The 17,979-nt window shown below is 47.1% G+C and overlaps 1 protein-coding gene across 1 annotated transcript; it reads right to left on the bottom strand.

Moving 5' to 3' along the window:
* Positions 1–9,676: 9,676 nt before the first annotated feature.
* On the bottom strand, positions 9,677–17,388 carry LOC119371947 (venom serine carboxypeptidase). Its single transcript, XM_049420087.1, has 4 exons — positions 17,357–17,388; positions 16,170–16,356; positions 13,170–13,500; positions 9,677–10,507 (listed from the first exon to the last, which is right to left on the bottom strand). Exons 1-4 carry the CDS (start codon positions 17,386–17,388, stop codon positions 9,702–9,704), a joined length of 1,356 nt encoding a protein of 451 aa, XP_049276044.1. The 3' UTR covers positions 9,677–9,701.
* Between the last annotated feature and the right edge of the window lie 591 nt (positions 17,389–17,979).

Here is a 17,979-nt window from a genome sequence, read left to right as displayed (position 1 = left end):
GAAAAACTGGGAATTTAAATTAAAATAAAACTTCGACTAAATGAAAATGCTAAACAAGCTTGGTCAGACTGTCGTATAGAATTTATGCAACACATAATTACACACGCGGTGGTAAAGATCTGGATATGAAGTTGAATAAGGAATCGATTAAGACAAAATGGATTTGAAACGAAGAAAAGGAAGAATATGAAAATGAACAGACGCGGTTATCTTTTTTATTCATTTATATAATCGAATACAGCTTAGCAGATATCCCTGTGACTATAACCCAATGTAGTAAGGCCAAATGATAAATTTACTAGAACACTTATTGCTAATCCTATCTTCTGAAGTGGAGCACACACAACTTCGCATACTCAGTTGAAACCCCTCCGAAATTTGTCAAGTTTTTTCATGTGTATATATGCATGCCCACAGACAAACGCATGCACGCACGAACGTAAAGTATGGTTGAACCCTCCCTAACCCCCCCCCCATTTTTTAAAAAGAATTTCTCGCGACACCCCTGCCATTTTTAACACGAAAGTGTTTTATGCCGGGGTCCACCAAGAATTCAGTGACGTATTTCCGTCACGGAAATGACTTTGAAAAAAATGCGCACGATCAGGTGGCAAAGAGAAAAAGTTCTGTCAACGGTAGTCGAACCCACGACCTCTCGGTCCACGATAACAGATACCGGGCACGCTATCCACTGCGCTTCGGTGTTGTTGTTTTTATTACCGGTTTATTAACGTCGCATGTACGTCAATAGACACCATTTACAGTAATACGCAATACTATAACAAAGTCAAGATAACGGACAAAAAATAAAGAAGACGAAAAAGACACTGCGCCATGGTCACACACTCTGGAGTCTTTACAAACGCGCCTTCTATATCTCAAGCGTTCCTCTCGCACTCCTCTTGGTCGGCGGGGTGATGTCGCCCTCTGGAAGTGGTAAAGTGAAGTGAAGCATCATGACCGTGGCCACCGCGATTAGCTCCTGCAACGCGTCGTTGCTACGCGTCCGTCCGATTCGGCGCGTTTCCAATAGGAGAAATGCAAATTTGTCAACGCCTTATCACACCGCAAAGTGGCGAGCTTAGCCCAAGCGACGGCCTCTTTCATAGCATCCATCCATACCAAAAATAGCTCTGCGCCGCGCGCCTGCCTCGCCTGGCTGCACCGCGTTCCACGCTTACGCTGGCCCCGAGAAAAATCGCGGCCGGGCTACAGGGGAGACACGACGCGCGTTGCGTTTCCCTCTAGTCCGGTCGTGGTGTTCAGTAACTCTAACACGCCGCGGGATGGCGACCTTAACCAAAATTCTGCGTCGAATCAGCGGCGCTCTTGTGTCTGTCAAACCGCTTTCTCTGATTACGCTCTCACTAATAACTACTACAGCTACCACAAAGGTTTGTTTAATCATTGATCATGGACGTTAGTCGACAGGATGGAGGTGTACCACCAAGTGTCAACGTGGATGCATTCACGTTAAACGGTTCTATAGCTTCCAAACACCAATAGACGTTGTGCAAGCTCTCTTATACCAGTGTACAGTAGGCATTCAACTACTTCTGTAAGTACACGTTTTAGAGAAAACTTGAAAGCGCGAACGACGAAGACGAAACACAAACAACAGGACTTGCGCTTACTAAGCGCAAGTCCTGTTTGTGTTTCGTCTTCGTCGTTCGCGCTTTCAAGTTTTCTCTAATGATGGACCAACTCGCCCAAACCAAGGTATTGTTGCGACACGTTTTACTTCCGTGTTATACCGATTCCTATGACGGAGGGACCAACTATGTTTTTTATCCAGTTATCCAGGGCGCAGGTTCGATTCCCTCCCACAGCTGCCGATTTCGATGGAAGCGATATGCAGAAAACACCCATCTGCTTAGGTTTAGGTGAACGTCATAGAACCCCGGGTGGTCAATAGCAATGCGGAGTTCCCCCATTACAGCGTGCCTCATAATCATATTGCGGTTTTGGGCTCATACACACATTTTATCTCCGTTTCTCGTGGTTTCGTAGAAGTGTTTTTCTTGCGTACGAAATGCTATTAAACGAATTTGTCCGCGTGAAACAGTTACATATAAACTTTCATATCCCATCTTAACAAGGGGTATTTCAGCAAGTCCATGCTGACAATGTGTTTTGCTTATTCCTAAACACTTTCAAAGTGTTATTAACACTATAATAAACACAAAGCATTCAGTAAAGGTGCCAAAGAAAGCGAGGAACAATACAGTCTAAATACGTTTCATTCAACTTTTACTTATCTTCCTTTATCTTATTGTTGCCAGAAAGCAATGAGTCATTCCTAGTCCAGTTATACATGAAGTCCATCATGAGGTAATATACTTCGTCTGGCTTTTCTGCAGCACCGTAATGACTCATTCCCAGTAACGTAGTTTCGGTGCATCGAGGTACTCGCTTTACGAAACCGGCGTAGCCCATATGCGGATTCCACATGGGTGGACGCCACAGAGAGCGTTGCGCCTCCCGGTATTCTGTGGAGTGCGTCCAATTCAACGTCTCATAATATCTCCGCTGGTTGACCGATGGGAACAAGGCGTCCAGTTGACCGATGAGTAATAGCACATCAGACTCGTTCAGCACTCGTTGCGTTAAATTTGCGATGTCTCTCAAACAGTCGAAAGCGAGGATCATCAGAAGAGTCATGTTGGAATATTCGAATGTTCTGTTCAGGCCTACATGGAATACATGTCTGATTAACAAAGAAATTCCTTAAAAATAAAAACAAGCTTTCGTGTTAAATGGTCTTTCAGTGTACAGAGGACTTGCGTGATCATTATAGGAAGCGAGGTTTTCAAACAAAGTTGGTTTCATTCCTGCAGGATATGGAAATATTGTTTCCAATAGCAAATACGGAACCGGGGTATAATTTCCTGTTTGAGTTAGATTCCTCATGCGTTGGAACGCCCCGGAAAACTGTCGATATTGTTATGATCGGCCTGCCTGGCTTGGCGCCGCTTTGACGCATGAGACGTTGCGGCTGAGACTACCCTGATTTCTTCCGGGTCAGCGGTTCCAGAGATGCACCAAGAGCGGCGACAACACGAAAGTCGTTCGTCTAATTATCTCAGGTTGTCTGCGCCCCTCGTAAAACCCTTAGGGCACGCCTGACCGACTGACAGATTAGGAAGAGTTGTTGGCCGTCGAGGCGGCTTGCTTTGTCGTCAAGGTGCCCGGGCAAAAGGGCCCAGCGTCTGGGAACCGTCTGCGGATGCATTTCCCACGTTCTCCGTGGCGCCTTGGTGCCGCTGTTTCCACAATTCGTGGTCTGCCTGGCGCCGCATACCCATCACTGCAACAGACTACGAAATTGACTCCCACGTAAGACTCAACGTCTTCGTGCTGTGCCGTGTAGTGCGCGGTGGGCAGTGTTTTCCCTCGCCATGGGACGAACTGGGCGTTCCTCTTTCTCCTTTCGTGGGTTGGGAAGGAGACGGCGTTTCACCTTTCCCTTTTGGGGGCGGAGGTGAAGATGGAAATTTTCACTGGACTGTCCTGGCCTCCATTGTTTTTTCCTACAGGGAACCCTGGGAAGGCCAGGACATAAAATGCGAGCGCCGATGCGCTCCCGACAAGCTCTCACAAGTTCTCTCAAGCTCTCACAAGCTCCGAGAAGCTCCCAGAAGCTCGAGAGCTTCCATGATGCTAACCCCATCATGTAGCAACGCGCTACCTGTAAATAAACGTTACTGTTAACAGCTCCGGGCTCCTCTCCTCGACATCTCCCCGGGACTCTGGCTGGCTCCGGTCCTCTGGGCAGAACCCTGATTACATCAATATCCACTCTCGTCGAGCATGGAATTCCAATAGAGGAAGTCGCTGGAGTCGGCAGTGTCGAGTATTGGACCAAGGAATCCATTTCCGCCTATTGTTCCTTTGAACTTAAGCAGTATATTCCTTTCATTTGTCAGAAGCGCGTTGGCGATGGCGACAGAGTACCTGGCTGAAAAAGAAAGGTTAAAAAGTTTTGCTTAGAGTTACTACTTCTTAATTCACAAGTACCACATCACTTCGCTATATGAACTTCAAATGAATCGCGCTCGTCCTGTTGTGCCTTCCTCGTCCATGTTTGCTAGCGCTATGACACCTTTTGATGCATTTGACTAACTAGCCCAAAAATTCATGTTCATAAATTTTAAAGGTTAGAATATCGCGGGCTGTGCAATGTCGGTGGGGGTGGACTGTACGTTATCCTTAAATATTGTCGCGTGGTCGTGACGTTGGAGAAGGCAGCAGTCGGTGTGTTCAAGAGGAAACACTTTATTCGGGTGAAGTTGTGCCCATAAAGGAAAAGAAGCGACTCGCTCAGTGCAATGATAGTTTCGCGCACAATCGTCGGTCGGCATATAATCTGATCGCCGGAACGCGTCCTCCTTTATACGTCAGTCATCGAACCTTCTAGCGTCATCGCTGGCACTCGCGTAAGCTCTCGAATAGACTTGACTCTTCGCGTCCGGCGCGTAATCTTAACAGAACGATCTCAAACAATCGCGAAGCTTCCCGAACATTGTGGCGCGGTCTGTGCCGAGCGTCGCTAACAGTTTTTGTGCGTGAAACCCGATTACATAAGAATCCAGCAACAAACGCGCGTTGCTTGATCAAGGCCAGACCCCGCTTCAAATTTTAGGGGCGAAGCTCCTCAGGGTGTGGGCCTGTTCCTCCTTTGTAGTATGTAGTAGCCACGCATAGTGGGATGTATCCACTCCATGTGATAAAGATGACGATGACGACTGATGACCATGAAGGATAAGCGCGTTCCAGTATAGTGGAATGTACCCACTACACGTGATAACGATGACGATGACGCTGATGACCATGAAGTATAAGCGCGTTCCATGACGATGACGACTGATGACCATGAAGAATAAGCGCGTTCCAGTATAGTGCAATGTACCCACTACACGTGATAACGATGACGATGACGCTGATTACCATGAAGTATAAGCGCGTTCCAGACCACACATTCTCTTTCTGCCATGGATGAAAACGATCGTGAACGCGCTCTCGCCCTCGAAAGGCAAAACGGCAACGCCGACAACAAACGTTCCCCTGAGCTTAACGTCATATATGAGGACCCCCGCGTTTGTGTGTCAGGTCTTTGTGTGATCGAGTGGGCAAAATTTACGGGGATTGACGGTTTACCAGATTACATCCGCAGCTTCGCCCACTCATCATCATTCACTTCGTGGATACGGCGTGATTTTTTTTCCTCTCCTAAATGACATTTACATTCAGAAGTTTAAATCAATCTCGTAATCATTGTCATTTTGCGTATCCTATAATTCCCGCACACACTGGAAGCATGTCATTTGCAAGTTAGAAAGCTGTTAAGATGATGAAGTAGTCTGATCTTGATGAAGACAATGACGAGCCGTTCGTCGAATCTAACTTGTTTGAGCTATCTTGCTCTTAGTGCTACCTTCAACAACCAGCGCAGAACGGACAAGGGACAAGAAAGGTTGCGCCGTTGCTTGTCCCTTGTCCGTTCTGCGCTGGTTGTTGAAGATGGATTACCAACTAGCCCAATCTCAAACTTTGCTTATTGCTACAAGAGTGTTTTGACGGGTTTTGGAATTAAAATTGGCATTTACATACAGCCTAATTAAGGACCTAGGCTTTCACTGATTGACGTAAGTTGCCCCTACTTTCTGTGTACTGTGACATATAAACTCAAAAACATATTTTCAGTCAGTGTTCTTCCCTGTGCTCTATACATTTGGTGTCCGGCCCTTTTTCAACAATATTTTATTTGAAGCCCAATTGTACCTTGAAGGGGGTTCGTTTCCGTCTTCCCCAAGAACCGAGGCCGTTTCTGGTTTAACTCAAAAAAAGGAACGTTTATTAATACGAACTGAACTAGAAAAACTACACGTAACTCTGAGGCGCCCGCACGTGCCCCTCAACCATCGCCACGCCGGGCACTCACCACCCGCGCACGCATGAACGTCTCTGTCGCTTCACACTACTCTTGGCAGTCCGCCGCCGGCTGTCCGGGCAGCGTGGAACACGCGCATCGTCAGTGCGCGGCACGTGTCGCTATCATAGCCGCGTGGCGATGGGCGTGGCTCCCAGAACCTGCACAGCCCAAGCACCAGCTCCAAGATATAATCAGGAAAAAGCGGTAACTATAACTTGTCTTTAAACTTAAAGGCTTACCCATCTTGCTCAACACACTTTTCTGGCTATGCTAGCGCATATGCAAACACGGCTCGCACAAATAAGTATGCCTCAAATTTCTTGGTGGACACAATGCGCAGGATATTGAAGAATATAGTTACGTATGGCATATGGGCGCCGCCATCATGGGCTGTTAAACGAATGTTTTCTTATTTTTGTATGTCCGACGCGAACTGATAAAGTCAGGAATGCATCAGCCCAACAGTTGTCATGTGTATACGCCCACCGTAACACTGTTCGCTTAGTTGTTCAAGATAAAACACGGCAAGGTTAACAGCCCAGCATGGCGGCACCGAAACCCGTCCGTAAAATAGTCTATACGCATGAAGTGCATAAGTAACTGGCTGCATTTTAAGAAGTGTGTAACAGAATATTTGCCTTTAAGATGCCAATTTATATTGGACGCATTAGGACAATCCTGTTTTCAATGAAAATTTGGTTTCTTTCTGCAAAGCGGGCTTTTGAGAATCTTCTTCCTGTGACGTCTCCCACGCGGCTGTTTCGCATTCGATGATGATGATGATGGCTCGAACACACGCCATGGAGTGACGCAGCTCGTCGTCTGTTGGTGAAATCTGGATGGACATGGTAACACGTGGCCTCTCACTCACGCGGAACAATGACAATGCGACAGTTTGCTTCCTCAAAGTGCGTCTTCGCGCCAACGCTCTCGTATGAAAGTGGGAAAGGCAGTTTCGATTAGGAATGAGTGCTGGTTTGATTAAGGTAGAAAACAAGCTGCCTAGAAGCATCGCACAACATGAACTTGCTTTCAAACACCGGCGTATTCGATTGCAAAATGCCCAAAGCGTAGAAATAACAACTACTTAAGTTTCCATCTGTTCCCATCTCCTGGGCTTGTCTGTGCACAGTAGGTCTCGAGCATAGCACACCTCAGGAAGCAACCTCTGCCCAGCTAAGATGCCTCTTCACATTCGATTATTTAATCATTATTTTAAAGGCTATGTGTTGAATGTTTCAATTTGCCCTTGTGGATCATCAAGCTTTTTGCTCTACGATGAATAATGAAACAATCCTCCACTCGCTTTATAGTATTGCAGACAATAAAAAGGGAGGTTTCAACTCACCCACCCACCTCCCATTCTCTTTAAATTTTCCATGTGTATATATACATTAACACATACAAACACATGCACGAACATAAAAATGTTTTATTGTGCTTCCTTTCCCGAAAAAAAAATTTTAATGCGAAGCATTTCTTAGCGAACCTTTGGTACTTTGAGCGTTTCTATCTATCTATCTATCTATCTATCTATCTAGCCACCTACGTCTGGGTGCTCTAGTGATCGCCTCCTTAACTTGGTGTAGACCAAAATTGGCATGTGATGGTAGGATGGTTTGACGAATATGACTGTCGGGACATGACATGAATAGCGTGAAAATACTGTCGCGTACGTCGTCAAACCCTTTCCTCCAAACACCTGTGGCGCATGCCCGTTGACCACGGGCCCCGGTGTACGGGTACGTGCCACATGTGATTGACAGTTGATATCTACCCAGGAACGGCGAGAACACACGTCGGTAATTTAAGTGCGACAGCATTGAGAAAAACCGACATCGGCAGAGTTGATCCGACGAATGGAAGGAATAAAAATCAGGATCCCAGCAGGAATCAAACCCAAGCATCCTGCGTGGCAATCAGATACTCTACCACAGAGCCACGCCAGATCTATAAACTGGTTTGGAAAAACAGCCTATGCAGGCGTAATATAGGTGCAACGTCAATTGTGGTTGTGGTGCTGGCTATATAATTTTACAGGAAAGCAATAAACGCTACGTATGTACTCCTACGATACATGCGTCATATCAGATTAACGTCTGTGGTTCCAGTGTTGGCTGCGCTTTTATCTGAGGGCGGTACGTTTACGGAAAAGGTGAAGTCCCCAACGTTTACGCTGAACGCATCAAGGTGAGGGCAGCTTCCCAAGCTAAGAGACTACGAGACACAAGAAAAGCTCAATATTCCCGCTGCTTCGGCAGGCAGCCTTAAATTTAGATTTGCGGCCTGTTCTAAAACGCGCTAGCAACATGTACCGTGCATTTCGACCAAATATGGTCACTGATTGTTGAGAAATTCAAAGTTTTCTCATACCTAGAGGTCTCCAAAACTTTGACGCCGACTGTACGTGTAAAGGTACAGGGGCAAAAATAGCTTGCTCTACTTTCTTGAAATAAGGACTGGAATTGAGAGAGAGGCATAAAGGGGAGGACAGTAATTAGAGAGTTACGTACTTATGAACCGTGTCCCACAGAACGGCCTCTCTGAGTCAGTCATCGTCGTGATTGTGGTATTTTATGCCGAGAGACCGCTTTCGGCTCGGGCCATTTATATTCAAACGCGACTCGACCATCGCCCCTTTAAACTCGAAATTCCGGTGCATCAGCCGTACGCATCAGCGACGCGCCTTCATTCAAAACATTTTATGTTGAACACGCTGCTCTGTCACGTTTTCTGTGCTCGTAGATCTCCTCCCTGTCCATTTTCATAATTTTAGTAATCTTTTACGCACTTGTGCAGTGACTTTTTAGGATCCTTTTACAACCACGCCATCTATGCACCGTCATTAATTACCTCATTTTTTGTTTTACTAACATTGCCGTTCGGGCCCTTTGGGCACATACGGCCCTTTCATCAATAATACCCAACAATCATCGTCATTTAATGTTCAGCGCTGCCTTACGGTACATTCGACTGGTCGTTTCAGAGCGCTCTGTCTGTGTTTGAAACTGTTGAATTTGACAGCTTTAAAACTCTTCAACGAGAACAAGCAGGTATGCAAGTCATGTTTCTCCTTCCTGATCATGTTTTGACCCAATAATGTTAGTAGCAATGGTTAATTGCTATTTTACATACTTTTTTCAGCGCCTGCGGAGCACTCGAAAACGACCAGTCGAATGCACCATTAGTTGCAGACAAGGCGACTAAGCCTTAGTCCCCCACTACAACGCACCTCGTAATGATGTCTTTTCGGAACGTAGATCCCCAGAATTTGATTATTCTGAAAGAAATCTTCCTTATTTAGGACTCTGAAAAGTGTAAAATGGCAGCCGTTGGTGTCAGAGGCAATTTTTTTTAATCTTTGACATAGAACATTGCAAATGAGTTCTGCTAAATCCCGGAAGGTGGCCAAAGAATTATGAAAGTGATAAATGACAACCGCCCGTTTACAACACTAAGTCACAAGGAATATTCAGTGTCCATGTGATTCGAGTTTTTTACTAGTTCAACCTTGCGCTGGGAGCATCCTGGTTAGGTCAATTGGTAGAGCGAGCACCCCTGAAAGGCGTTGATCCCGGATTCGATCCCCGGCACAGGACGAATTTTTCTTCAACTAAGAAGCTTTCCTTTCTGGGAAATCCGTATGAATGTCCTTGTGGCGCTATGCTACCAACGGGTGGTTGTCAATTGTCACATTTTTTTGCAATAGAATGAAAGGCCATTACACTGCAGAGGATACTATAGAACGATCAGATACAGCCACACGTGTTCATGACGATCTGTATTTTCTGCCGTGTATGAAACTGTACATGAGGTCGAACAGCGCTTGGGGCTCGTCGAAGGTGGCGTGATGGCCGGCGCGTGAGACCAGCGCGTAGGTCAGGTTCCGGGCTCGAGTCACGTACCCCGCGGGCCTGCTGGCGTCTGCGAACGAGTACCAGGTCTCGCGTTGGGCCTCCGCCAGGTCGCGCTGACCGCTCCACTTGAGCCGACGCAGGTACCGGTCGGTGTTCACCGCCGGGAACACCGTGTCCATCTGTCCCGTGTACAGGAGTACTCTGTCAGAGTCTAGAACCCTAGCTAACGTGTCGTTGATGTCGGTGAAGTAGTCACTCTGCGCCAAGTTGAGTCCCAACGCCAGCTTCTGGGCTTCCAGCGGCATCGCACCGGCAACGTGAATGGCCCTCTTGAAGGCGTCGCTCGTGACGTACTCGTAAAACTTGAGCGTTTGCGGTTCCGGTTTGCTTCGCAGCACGCTTCCGTGGTCCGTGTAACCCGTGAGTTGCTGGTAGAGGCTGGGCTCGTTGTCGAAATTGGCGTTGAACACCGTCTTGAGCAGCAGCGCGGCGGCTATGGTGCGGTTCACCTTGGAGGCGAGTTTGATCTGCTGGAAGCGCTCGGTGAACAGTTGGTGTCCTCGAGCGTCGATCAGTCCGGTGCTGTACAGGTAGTCCGAGGAGTCCATGAGGTCCAGGAGAGGGGCAACGAAAGGGACTCCGAGGATCGCTCCGGAGACTCTCAGCGGAAGGCTTCGGTTGGTTTGCAGACGATTCACGATCCCGAGGGCTGATCGAGCTGGAACAAAACAGAAGTAGGAGGAGAGGGTGAGGAGGCGGATGCCAGGAAACGATGCGTGGTTACATTTTTTGAATTTTTTTATCCAGCACCATATAAAATCGTGAAACGAAACTACCATGACATTCTAGAACATTGCAAGAAGAACGGGCGGAAATACCAGCACCACACTGCAAACTAAACAAAGAAGCCGTCATGTTGCGGCGACTTCGAATGGGCAGGTACCTCCGCGGCACTCTGCTACATTCGATGTATCCTGGAACATATGGAAGGGACGGCAAATTTCGCAACTCGCCGAACGCACTCTACCACACGGTCAGGGTGTCTGACCGGTCTACCACACGGTCAGACACCAGCAGAGGACAAGTGGGAGGCACAGTTGACAAGCACCAATCCCGAGGATCACTTACAGCTGGTGAACAGGGCTAGGCTATCAGCTCAAGCCCACGGCCACTTGTACTGAGGTGGCCACCCAGCTCCGGGAGTAAACAGCCTGGTGAAGGACATAATGTTTAATTCTCTCGCCCTCTCTCCTCGGACTTGTACACATAAGGACGCAAGGGTGATGCCTCCGGTACCGCTAGCCAAACCAGCCCCGACGACTGACTGCATTTTGTTGCAGTATGCTGCTGAAATAGACGTTGGGTCGTTAAACTTCTAAACTGTGTCCACAACAACGACGTTATTTTCTGTGCCCTCTCCATATACAGTTAAGATTTAAGATGCCCCCCCCCCCACACACACACACACCGACAGGAAAAATTAGGCAACTCTACTTCCAATAACCGATTCGAAACAGCGCACAATTAGGAAAAGGGCAACGCGAACGAAGACACACGGGCAGATCGAGCGCATCTGTTTTGCTTGTGTTCTATCGTGTCACTATTTTCGTGCGCAGTTCACACTCGTTTACTAGAATGTGCCAACTAGCCCTTCAAGATGTTTCACTTCTGAGATGCTTCAATGGGCGAAAGTTCTCAGGTATCGCTGCTTATAATTACGGCTTTACGCTGCATACCTTGCACATACATGACGAAATAAACTGGAAATGAAAGCATGAACGCGTTATCTGAAGTTGCGACTATGATGATAATTCCCACCTTTCTTGGTAGGCGCGTGTATACATTAAAGCGTTACCTCCTCTGCAAGCATTCACTTAAAGGAACAGAACGCAGAAATAGTGTTAATGCTAATATTATGGACCAGAACGCCGAGAGAAAAAATACGATTTTGTGTCTCTGAATGAAGTGTACGCCACACTCTCGGAATACGCGAGAGACAGCGATTGCCTTGTGAAGGTCCTGATGCAGTCGTTGTAAAGCCGACTTTGAGTCCGCCAGCGCTACTACATTTCATGCAGAAAAGGATCGTAATTTTCGCAAAGCCGCGATGATTGCAGCGCTTTCTACCGTTGTGGACGAAGCGACACGATCCAGGCGGCCCGACCATGACACGCCAAGGCAGAGTATGCAGAAAGCCGCTGCGCAGCTATCCGTTTGTGTGCAAGAGCTTAATGTCGAAAGCTTAACGGCTAAGCTTTAAATATAAAGAGTCAGTGTATCTCATCCCACGTTGGAATGGAAGGCAACAAAAAGGCTGATACCCTTGCACGCAAAGCGCGGACATGCCTTCCAAAAGTAAGAGATCCGAAGACTTACCAGAACAATTAAGATGTAATACGCAATCACTTCAGGGCGATCCACAAGTTTCCGCATCGAGCATGTGTAATCTACGGACCTTCGCGAGAACAAGCGATGCTGTTGTACCGCATAAAAACCGACTCCGCATACGCCCCGGCTTGGTCATTGAAGACTGGGCGATGCGCTTCCCCGCTTTGTGCCTTCTGCGGTGACGTCAGCGGCACTGAACATTTTATTTGGCTTTGCCCGCAGTTTGATAGGTCAAGAGCAGCGATGGTCCGCAGCTTGCAAAGCGGTTGACACGTTTACCGGACATTTGCAGATGTCATTTTTCCTGAAGGGCCCGCAGCAACGAGGAGGAGCATGCAACGAATTTTGTTGGTCTTCCTGCGAGACACCGGGCTGTTCAACACGGGGTGACAGACCCCTACAATTCAGGAGATGCTCAGGCGGAACAAGTGCCGGCCATGTAGGCCAGGCTAAACCCGCCTGCTGCAACATCACGACCACCACCACACGAGGGGACAGCATGTTGACTGCAAACGCAGGCAAGTGTCAGCCTTATTCGGCGTCCCTTCCGTTTGGTCTTTACATTTTTAATTACCGTGATTGTCTGAGGTGCGTTTGACGATGTTGTCGTGTGACCGTAGAGTGAAAAAAAAAGGGGGGGGGGTGCGAGTCCGCGCTCGTGAAAGATTAGGGTTATCTTTCTTTGCTTTTTCTTTTTAATGAACGCCCGACTTTCGCGGCACGCCGCAGAAAATAGCGCCAAGGAGGACCATTAGCTGCGGAAGAACGTCAAGATTTGACGCTGCTCTTCCGCTTCCGCAGAGCACGTTTTGCACACGTCCCCACCGCTCCCCCCCCCCCAACACCCCGACACTCGTGGCCTCATTTTCTTCCGCTCTATAGAGAGAGTGGGCGTGCCCTTGGCCCCAATTTTTAAAAGGCTCTCACTTCCTTCTCGTTTTTTCGCGATGACATTGTGCAATCTGGCGACCAAATCACGGTCGCCGTCTTACCGCCGTACGACTCTCCGGCGGCGTAGAACCGCCTATTCCTGTTCTCTGGAAACAGCACCAGGAACTGCCTCAGGAACTCTTCGATCGAGCCGGCGATGTCGTCCAGTGTGCGGGCGAAACCCCGGCGGTCCCTCGTGAAGCTGTAGCCTCCGCCGACGGGCTGGTCGAGGTAGATGACGTCCGCTTCCTCCTGGAGCGTCGGCCGTCGCCGGTACAGCTGTCCGTCAGCGCCGATGCCCAGCGGTCCGCTCTCGAGAAACTGGCCGAACAGTGCCGTCTTGCCGGGGCCGCCTTCGAGCCATAGAACCAGCGGTGTATCGCTACTTCCGTTCTTTTTAGGGGAAGGGGTGGGCGAGCGAAGAAGTATAAGACAAATGAAAATAAGTAGTTGCATGCTCTGACCAATAGAGAATTGGTCGCGATCGCCAAAGACAACGCCCGTTCTAAGAAAAAGGTCCACACTTTAACAAAAAAAGTAGACATATTCACTAAGTAATCACTAAGCAGTACTAGTCCCAAAAATCACTACCTTCTTAGTATTTTCAGGTATTAGAGGTGAAGGCAGTGAAATTCACTACCTGGTCGATACTACTAACTCAGACTATGTGTATGTTACTAAGTTGTTAGTAACCGCACTAGTGAGTTAGTGACCATACTAACACCATAGTGGGCAACAATTACCCAACTAGAGGTTTACGCCTATTTTGTTTATATGTGCCGTGTGCACTGCCACATCAAGTTCATTATATAACAGTAGCACATATAAGATCAAATAAAAAGTGAAACCGCCTGGCATTGTCCTGTTATACTAATTTATAACCGCTAATTACTTCAAGTAATTATCATGCTAAATACAAATTTCAACATTGCGCATCATTAATGAAAACCAGCAGATAATGAAGCCAGGGAAGATATAGGGGATGTTAATTGTACTGCTTTAAGTGTATTGTAGTAAATGTGATATAGATGTGAATAAACTAAAGTGGACGAAAAGACAACTTGCCGCCGGCGGGGACCGAACCTGCCATGTTCGGATTACACTCACAACGCTCTTAACAATTGAGCTACGGCGGTGGTCGTCCCCTCGTCCACTTATCGGGTATTTATGTGCATGCAAACATGGAAGTGTTAGTCAGCGCCGCTCGTATAGCCATGACGGCGAGTGTGGAACACTTTCTTTTTGCCAGATGACGTCACGTAGCACGTGAACCTTTAACGAGCGGACAGCTGACTAATAAGCCCTCGCATACTACCTGAGGGCATCAAGTCTGCCGGAACGAGACCCTCGCCATAAATGAATGAAAGAAGAGTATTTTGAGAGCTCGTTTCCTTGTTCGACACAACCTTAATGAAAACCAGCAGATAATGAAGCCAAGCTGATTATTTCCTGCTGACAATCCTCATTGATATAATTTCCCGCTTACTTTTCTGCCTGATTATCGCGAGTGTCATGCCCTTGCTGTTCTTGTGTTCCTCATCAATAAACACAGTTGGAAGTTAGCGCCAGTCCCGTCCTCTCTGTCTGTCCGTGTGTTGCTTTGCGCTACAATTTTTTCCTTCAGAACTCTCTTTGTACGCTAACAGAAATACTGAACGATGTTAGTGGACGGCCGGATGACGCCGTGGTTTCTCAAGTGATAAAACGCCGCAACCGCAAACGCAAGGAGTGGATTTGGCTCGCACTTGCAGTTAGTTCGGTCTGCCTCATTAATTCTACATATTAAGTAAACGTCACATTATCCTTCGCCTATGCTTTCTTTCGCTGTATTGTCCGTTTATTGATGCTGCTCTTAATAGCAAAAGGGATCTGAAGGAGCAGAACCCCTTGGATCCCCTGATTCGTCTCGCTCGTCATATGTCGTGAATCATTGCGTACTATCACGACAAAAATAAATGCGAACCTTGCGGCACATACACGCTGCTCCGCAGTTCTCGTTTTTTTTATAACGCTTGTAAACTGGCTGTAAGTAAGAAGACACCAGAATCACCCATGATGCAATAAATGTCGACTCTAGCATCTTTTAGCAGCGGAACCGTTTAAGCTTTTCGTTGGGCCGTGCGGTGCGGACAGAAAACTACGCCTAGCTGTGACGTCACTGAGTGTTGCCAAGATAAGCTTAGCCAAGCCTACGCCTGGCTATGACGTCACCTCGCGAAGTCAAGTTAAGCATAGTCAAGACCAGTTAAGCCTGGTTGAGCCAAGTTAAGCGTAGTTTAAGCGTAGTTAAGCGTAGTTAAGCGTAGAATTACGCCATGTTTAGTTAAGTCAAGCCTAATTACATCTAATTAATATCAGTTAGGCCTAACTTGAGCCTACTTGAGGTAATCGTAATTAAGCTTAGCCTAATTATGCCTAATTGATCTAAATCTAATTAAGCCTACTTGTACCTGATTAGGCATAATTATGCTGAGCCTAGGATATATATATATATATATATATATATATATATATATATATATATATATATATATAGAGAGAGAGAGAGAGAGAGAGAGAGAGAGAGAGAGAGGAGAAAGAATTAGAGAGATAGAAAGAAAGAGAGAGAAAAAAAGCATAGCATAGCCATGTATAGTATAGTATAGCAAGAGATGGGAAAGGGAAGTGATGGTGAGGGAAAAGGAAACGAAGAGGGGAAGGGTAAAGCATAGCATAGTCATGTATACTAAAGTATAGCAAGGAGGTGGGAAAGTTAGGGTGAGTACGAAGGAAAGTAGGAAGACAAGGCCATCAGCTTCGCTCTTTCCAGTCTTCGCACCGCTAGCGCGTATACTTGCCCCAATTTTTATATTACCACCAAGGTAAGAGCGCAATGAAAACAAATGCGACCAGCAGAACAGCCGCTCTGTTCGCGTTTCTTTTGATCGCCCCAGTACGAGCCCTTGAAATTGCTTCTATTACCTCTTTCAAGCTAAGCGTAAAGAAGCAGCATAAAAGGCAGCGCACGCGTATTTCAGTCCTGTACGCATTCGTTCGAGTGTCCACCAACGAGACGAATATACCTTTTCAGCCTTGACGTAGAGGAAGAACAGGTTGCTCCCGGTGCTCGCATTCACGGTGACGAAGCCCGAGTGCGCCTTCGCCCCTACGTGACTCTTGAACAGCTCAACCTCGCTCCTCGTCCGGGCTTCTCCAACGCTCCCGTTCACGATGTAAGGCGTCAGGAAGAGAGGTGCGTCGTCTGCGCTCCTGAACAATGAGTAACACGATGACGGTATAGGTACGCGACGAAAAAGTTTGCACCCCTAAGGGCGTTTCCCTGTCCTTGAATGAGTACGATGGAATGGATGAAGCTTTCTTCTTGATTTTTTTTTGTGTGTGTGTGATTCCTTTGTGCCACGGAAGCAGAACTAGCACAAACTACGTGAAATAGACTTCGGTAACTCTCGCCGCTCTCAGAATGGTATACACTGTGCTGGTTGTAAACTCTACCTCGTGTTATACAGCTGCATTTTCCTTTTTATTATTTAATTTTTAGTGTGTGTACACTGCAGACCAAAATATGGCTCAAGCAGGAGAGAGCACAATAATGATTAGTACAGTTCTTTGGCGTATCCGGGAAGTGGCGAGGAGTATGGTGTACTAACCGCACCCACTCCCCGAATTCTTTTTATTTAATTTGGCATGTGTATATGCACAGGCACGCATAAAAACACACGCGCAAAATTACATATACGGTTCTTTAATCGCCTCCCCCCCCCCCCCCGCCTTCCCGAAATAAATTTCGGCTACACCCCTGGAACAGTTCATAACGTCCCGAGCTAAGCGAAGAAAGACAAAGATGTTGTTTAAACATATTACCTGTTCATAATTTGCAAAACAAATGATGGTCGTGTTAAAGAACAGTGGCTCTACAATAACAATGGATGCGTGTAACCACGACACCAGCAATTCATATGAGCGAAATAACGGCATGTATTAATTAAACACGCTAGACATAATTGCTATTTTTAAAGTCAACATCGGCAATGGCAAGGAAACCCAAGGTCTAGTTAATAATCGACCTGATGCTCTTTTTTTTTTCGTTAGTTCACCCTACGGCGTCAATACACATTGCACAAAATTGTGCAGCTGTGTTTCCTCCATTAAGTCTAGAAGGAACCTATGATGCGGACCGTATATCCGTCGCTGAAAGTCAGGCAGTCTGGTTTCCTGAAAGATTCGTAGTGCATATTGGTTTATAACTGACTTCATTGACTGTAGTGTGTCGCGTTGGGTCATGCCGACCACGATAAGTGATACGCACTGTGATGCGCTTCGGCCGATGATGGCCTACGTAGGAGGTGGCAACAAATTCCGCGTACGATTGCTGCTCCCGGATTCGTCGTTGACCTTCCCAGCTTCTTATCAGCCTGTACGGGGCTTTTACATATGCAGGCTGTATACGGAAAGTGTAGGAGGACGAGTCGAGCTGTCGATATCCAACTCCGCTACAAAGCCGCCTCTCTGATACCGTACGAGTGAGGTAAACAAAGCTGCGACGAGACATTTAGCAAGCGTCATAAACGGCAGACTGACGCCAATGAAAAACCAGCTTTGATTCGCAAACTGTAAGAAATGTATTAATCGAAAATTAGGGAAGAGAAAAAGAAAGGCAGAGGAAAGGCGTTGAGATTAACCAGTTTAAACCCGGTTTGCTACCCTACATGGGAGAAGGGGGAGAAAAAGATCACAGCATATCCACGGAGTGAATGATGATGAGTGGGCGAAGCTGCGGAGGTTCATCGGTAAGCCGTGAATCTTCTGTGAATTCTGCCCAGTACATCATCACCGACGTGAGATCGGGCGCGTTTATACTAAAGGTTCGATGAG

This window comes from Rhipicephalus sanguineus, chromosome 10, assembly GCF_013339695.2.
Source record: "Rhipicephalus sanguineus isolate Rsan-2018 chromosome 10, BIME_Rsan_1.4, whole genome shotgun sequence".
In the NCBI taxonomy this organism is placed as follows: domain Eukaryota; kingdom Metazoa; phylum Arthropoda; class Arachnida; order Ixodida; family Ixodidae; genus Rhipicephalus; species Rhipicephalus sanguineus.
Note: the sequence above shows the minus strand (reverse complement) of the source record. Positions and strands in the feature narration are given on the sequence as shown.

Excerpts from the sequence above, each read along its gene's own strand:
- LOC119371947 (XM_049420087.1), bottom strand. The coding sequence starts at position 17,388 with ATGACCCAACGCGACACACTACAGTCAATGAA. Across the intron at positions 16,357-17,356 it reads GACACACTACAGTCAATGAA|GAGCGCAGACGACGCACCTC; the intron begins GTCAGTTATAAA and ends CTCATTGTTCAG. Across the intron at positions 10,508-13,169 it reads CGCCGGAGAGTCGTACGGCG|CTCGATCAGCCCTCGGGATC; the intron begins GTAAGACGGCGA and ends GTTTTGTTCCAG.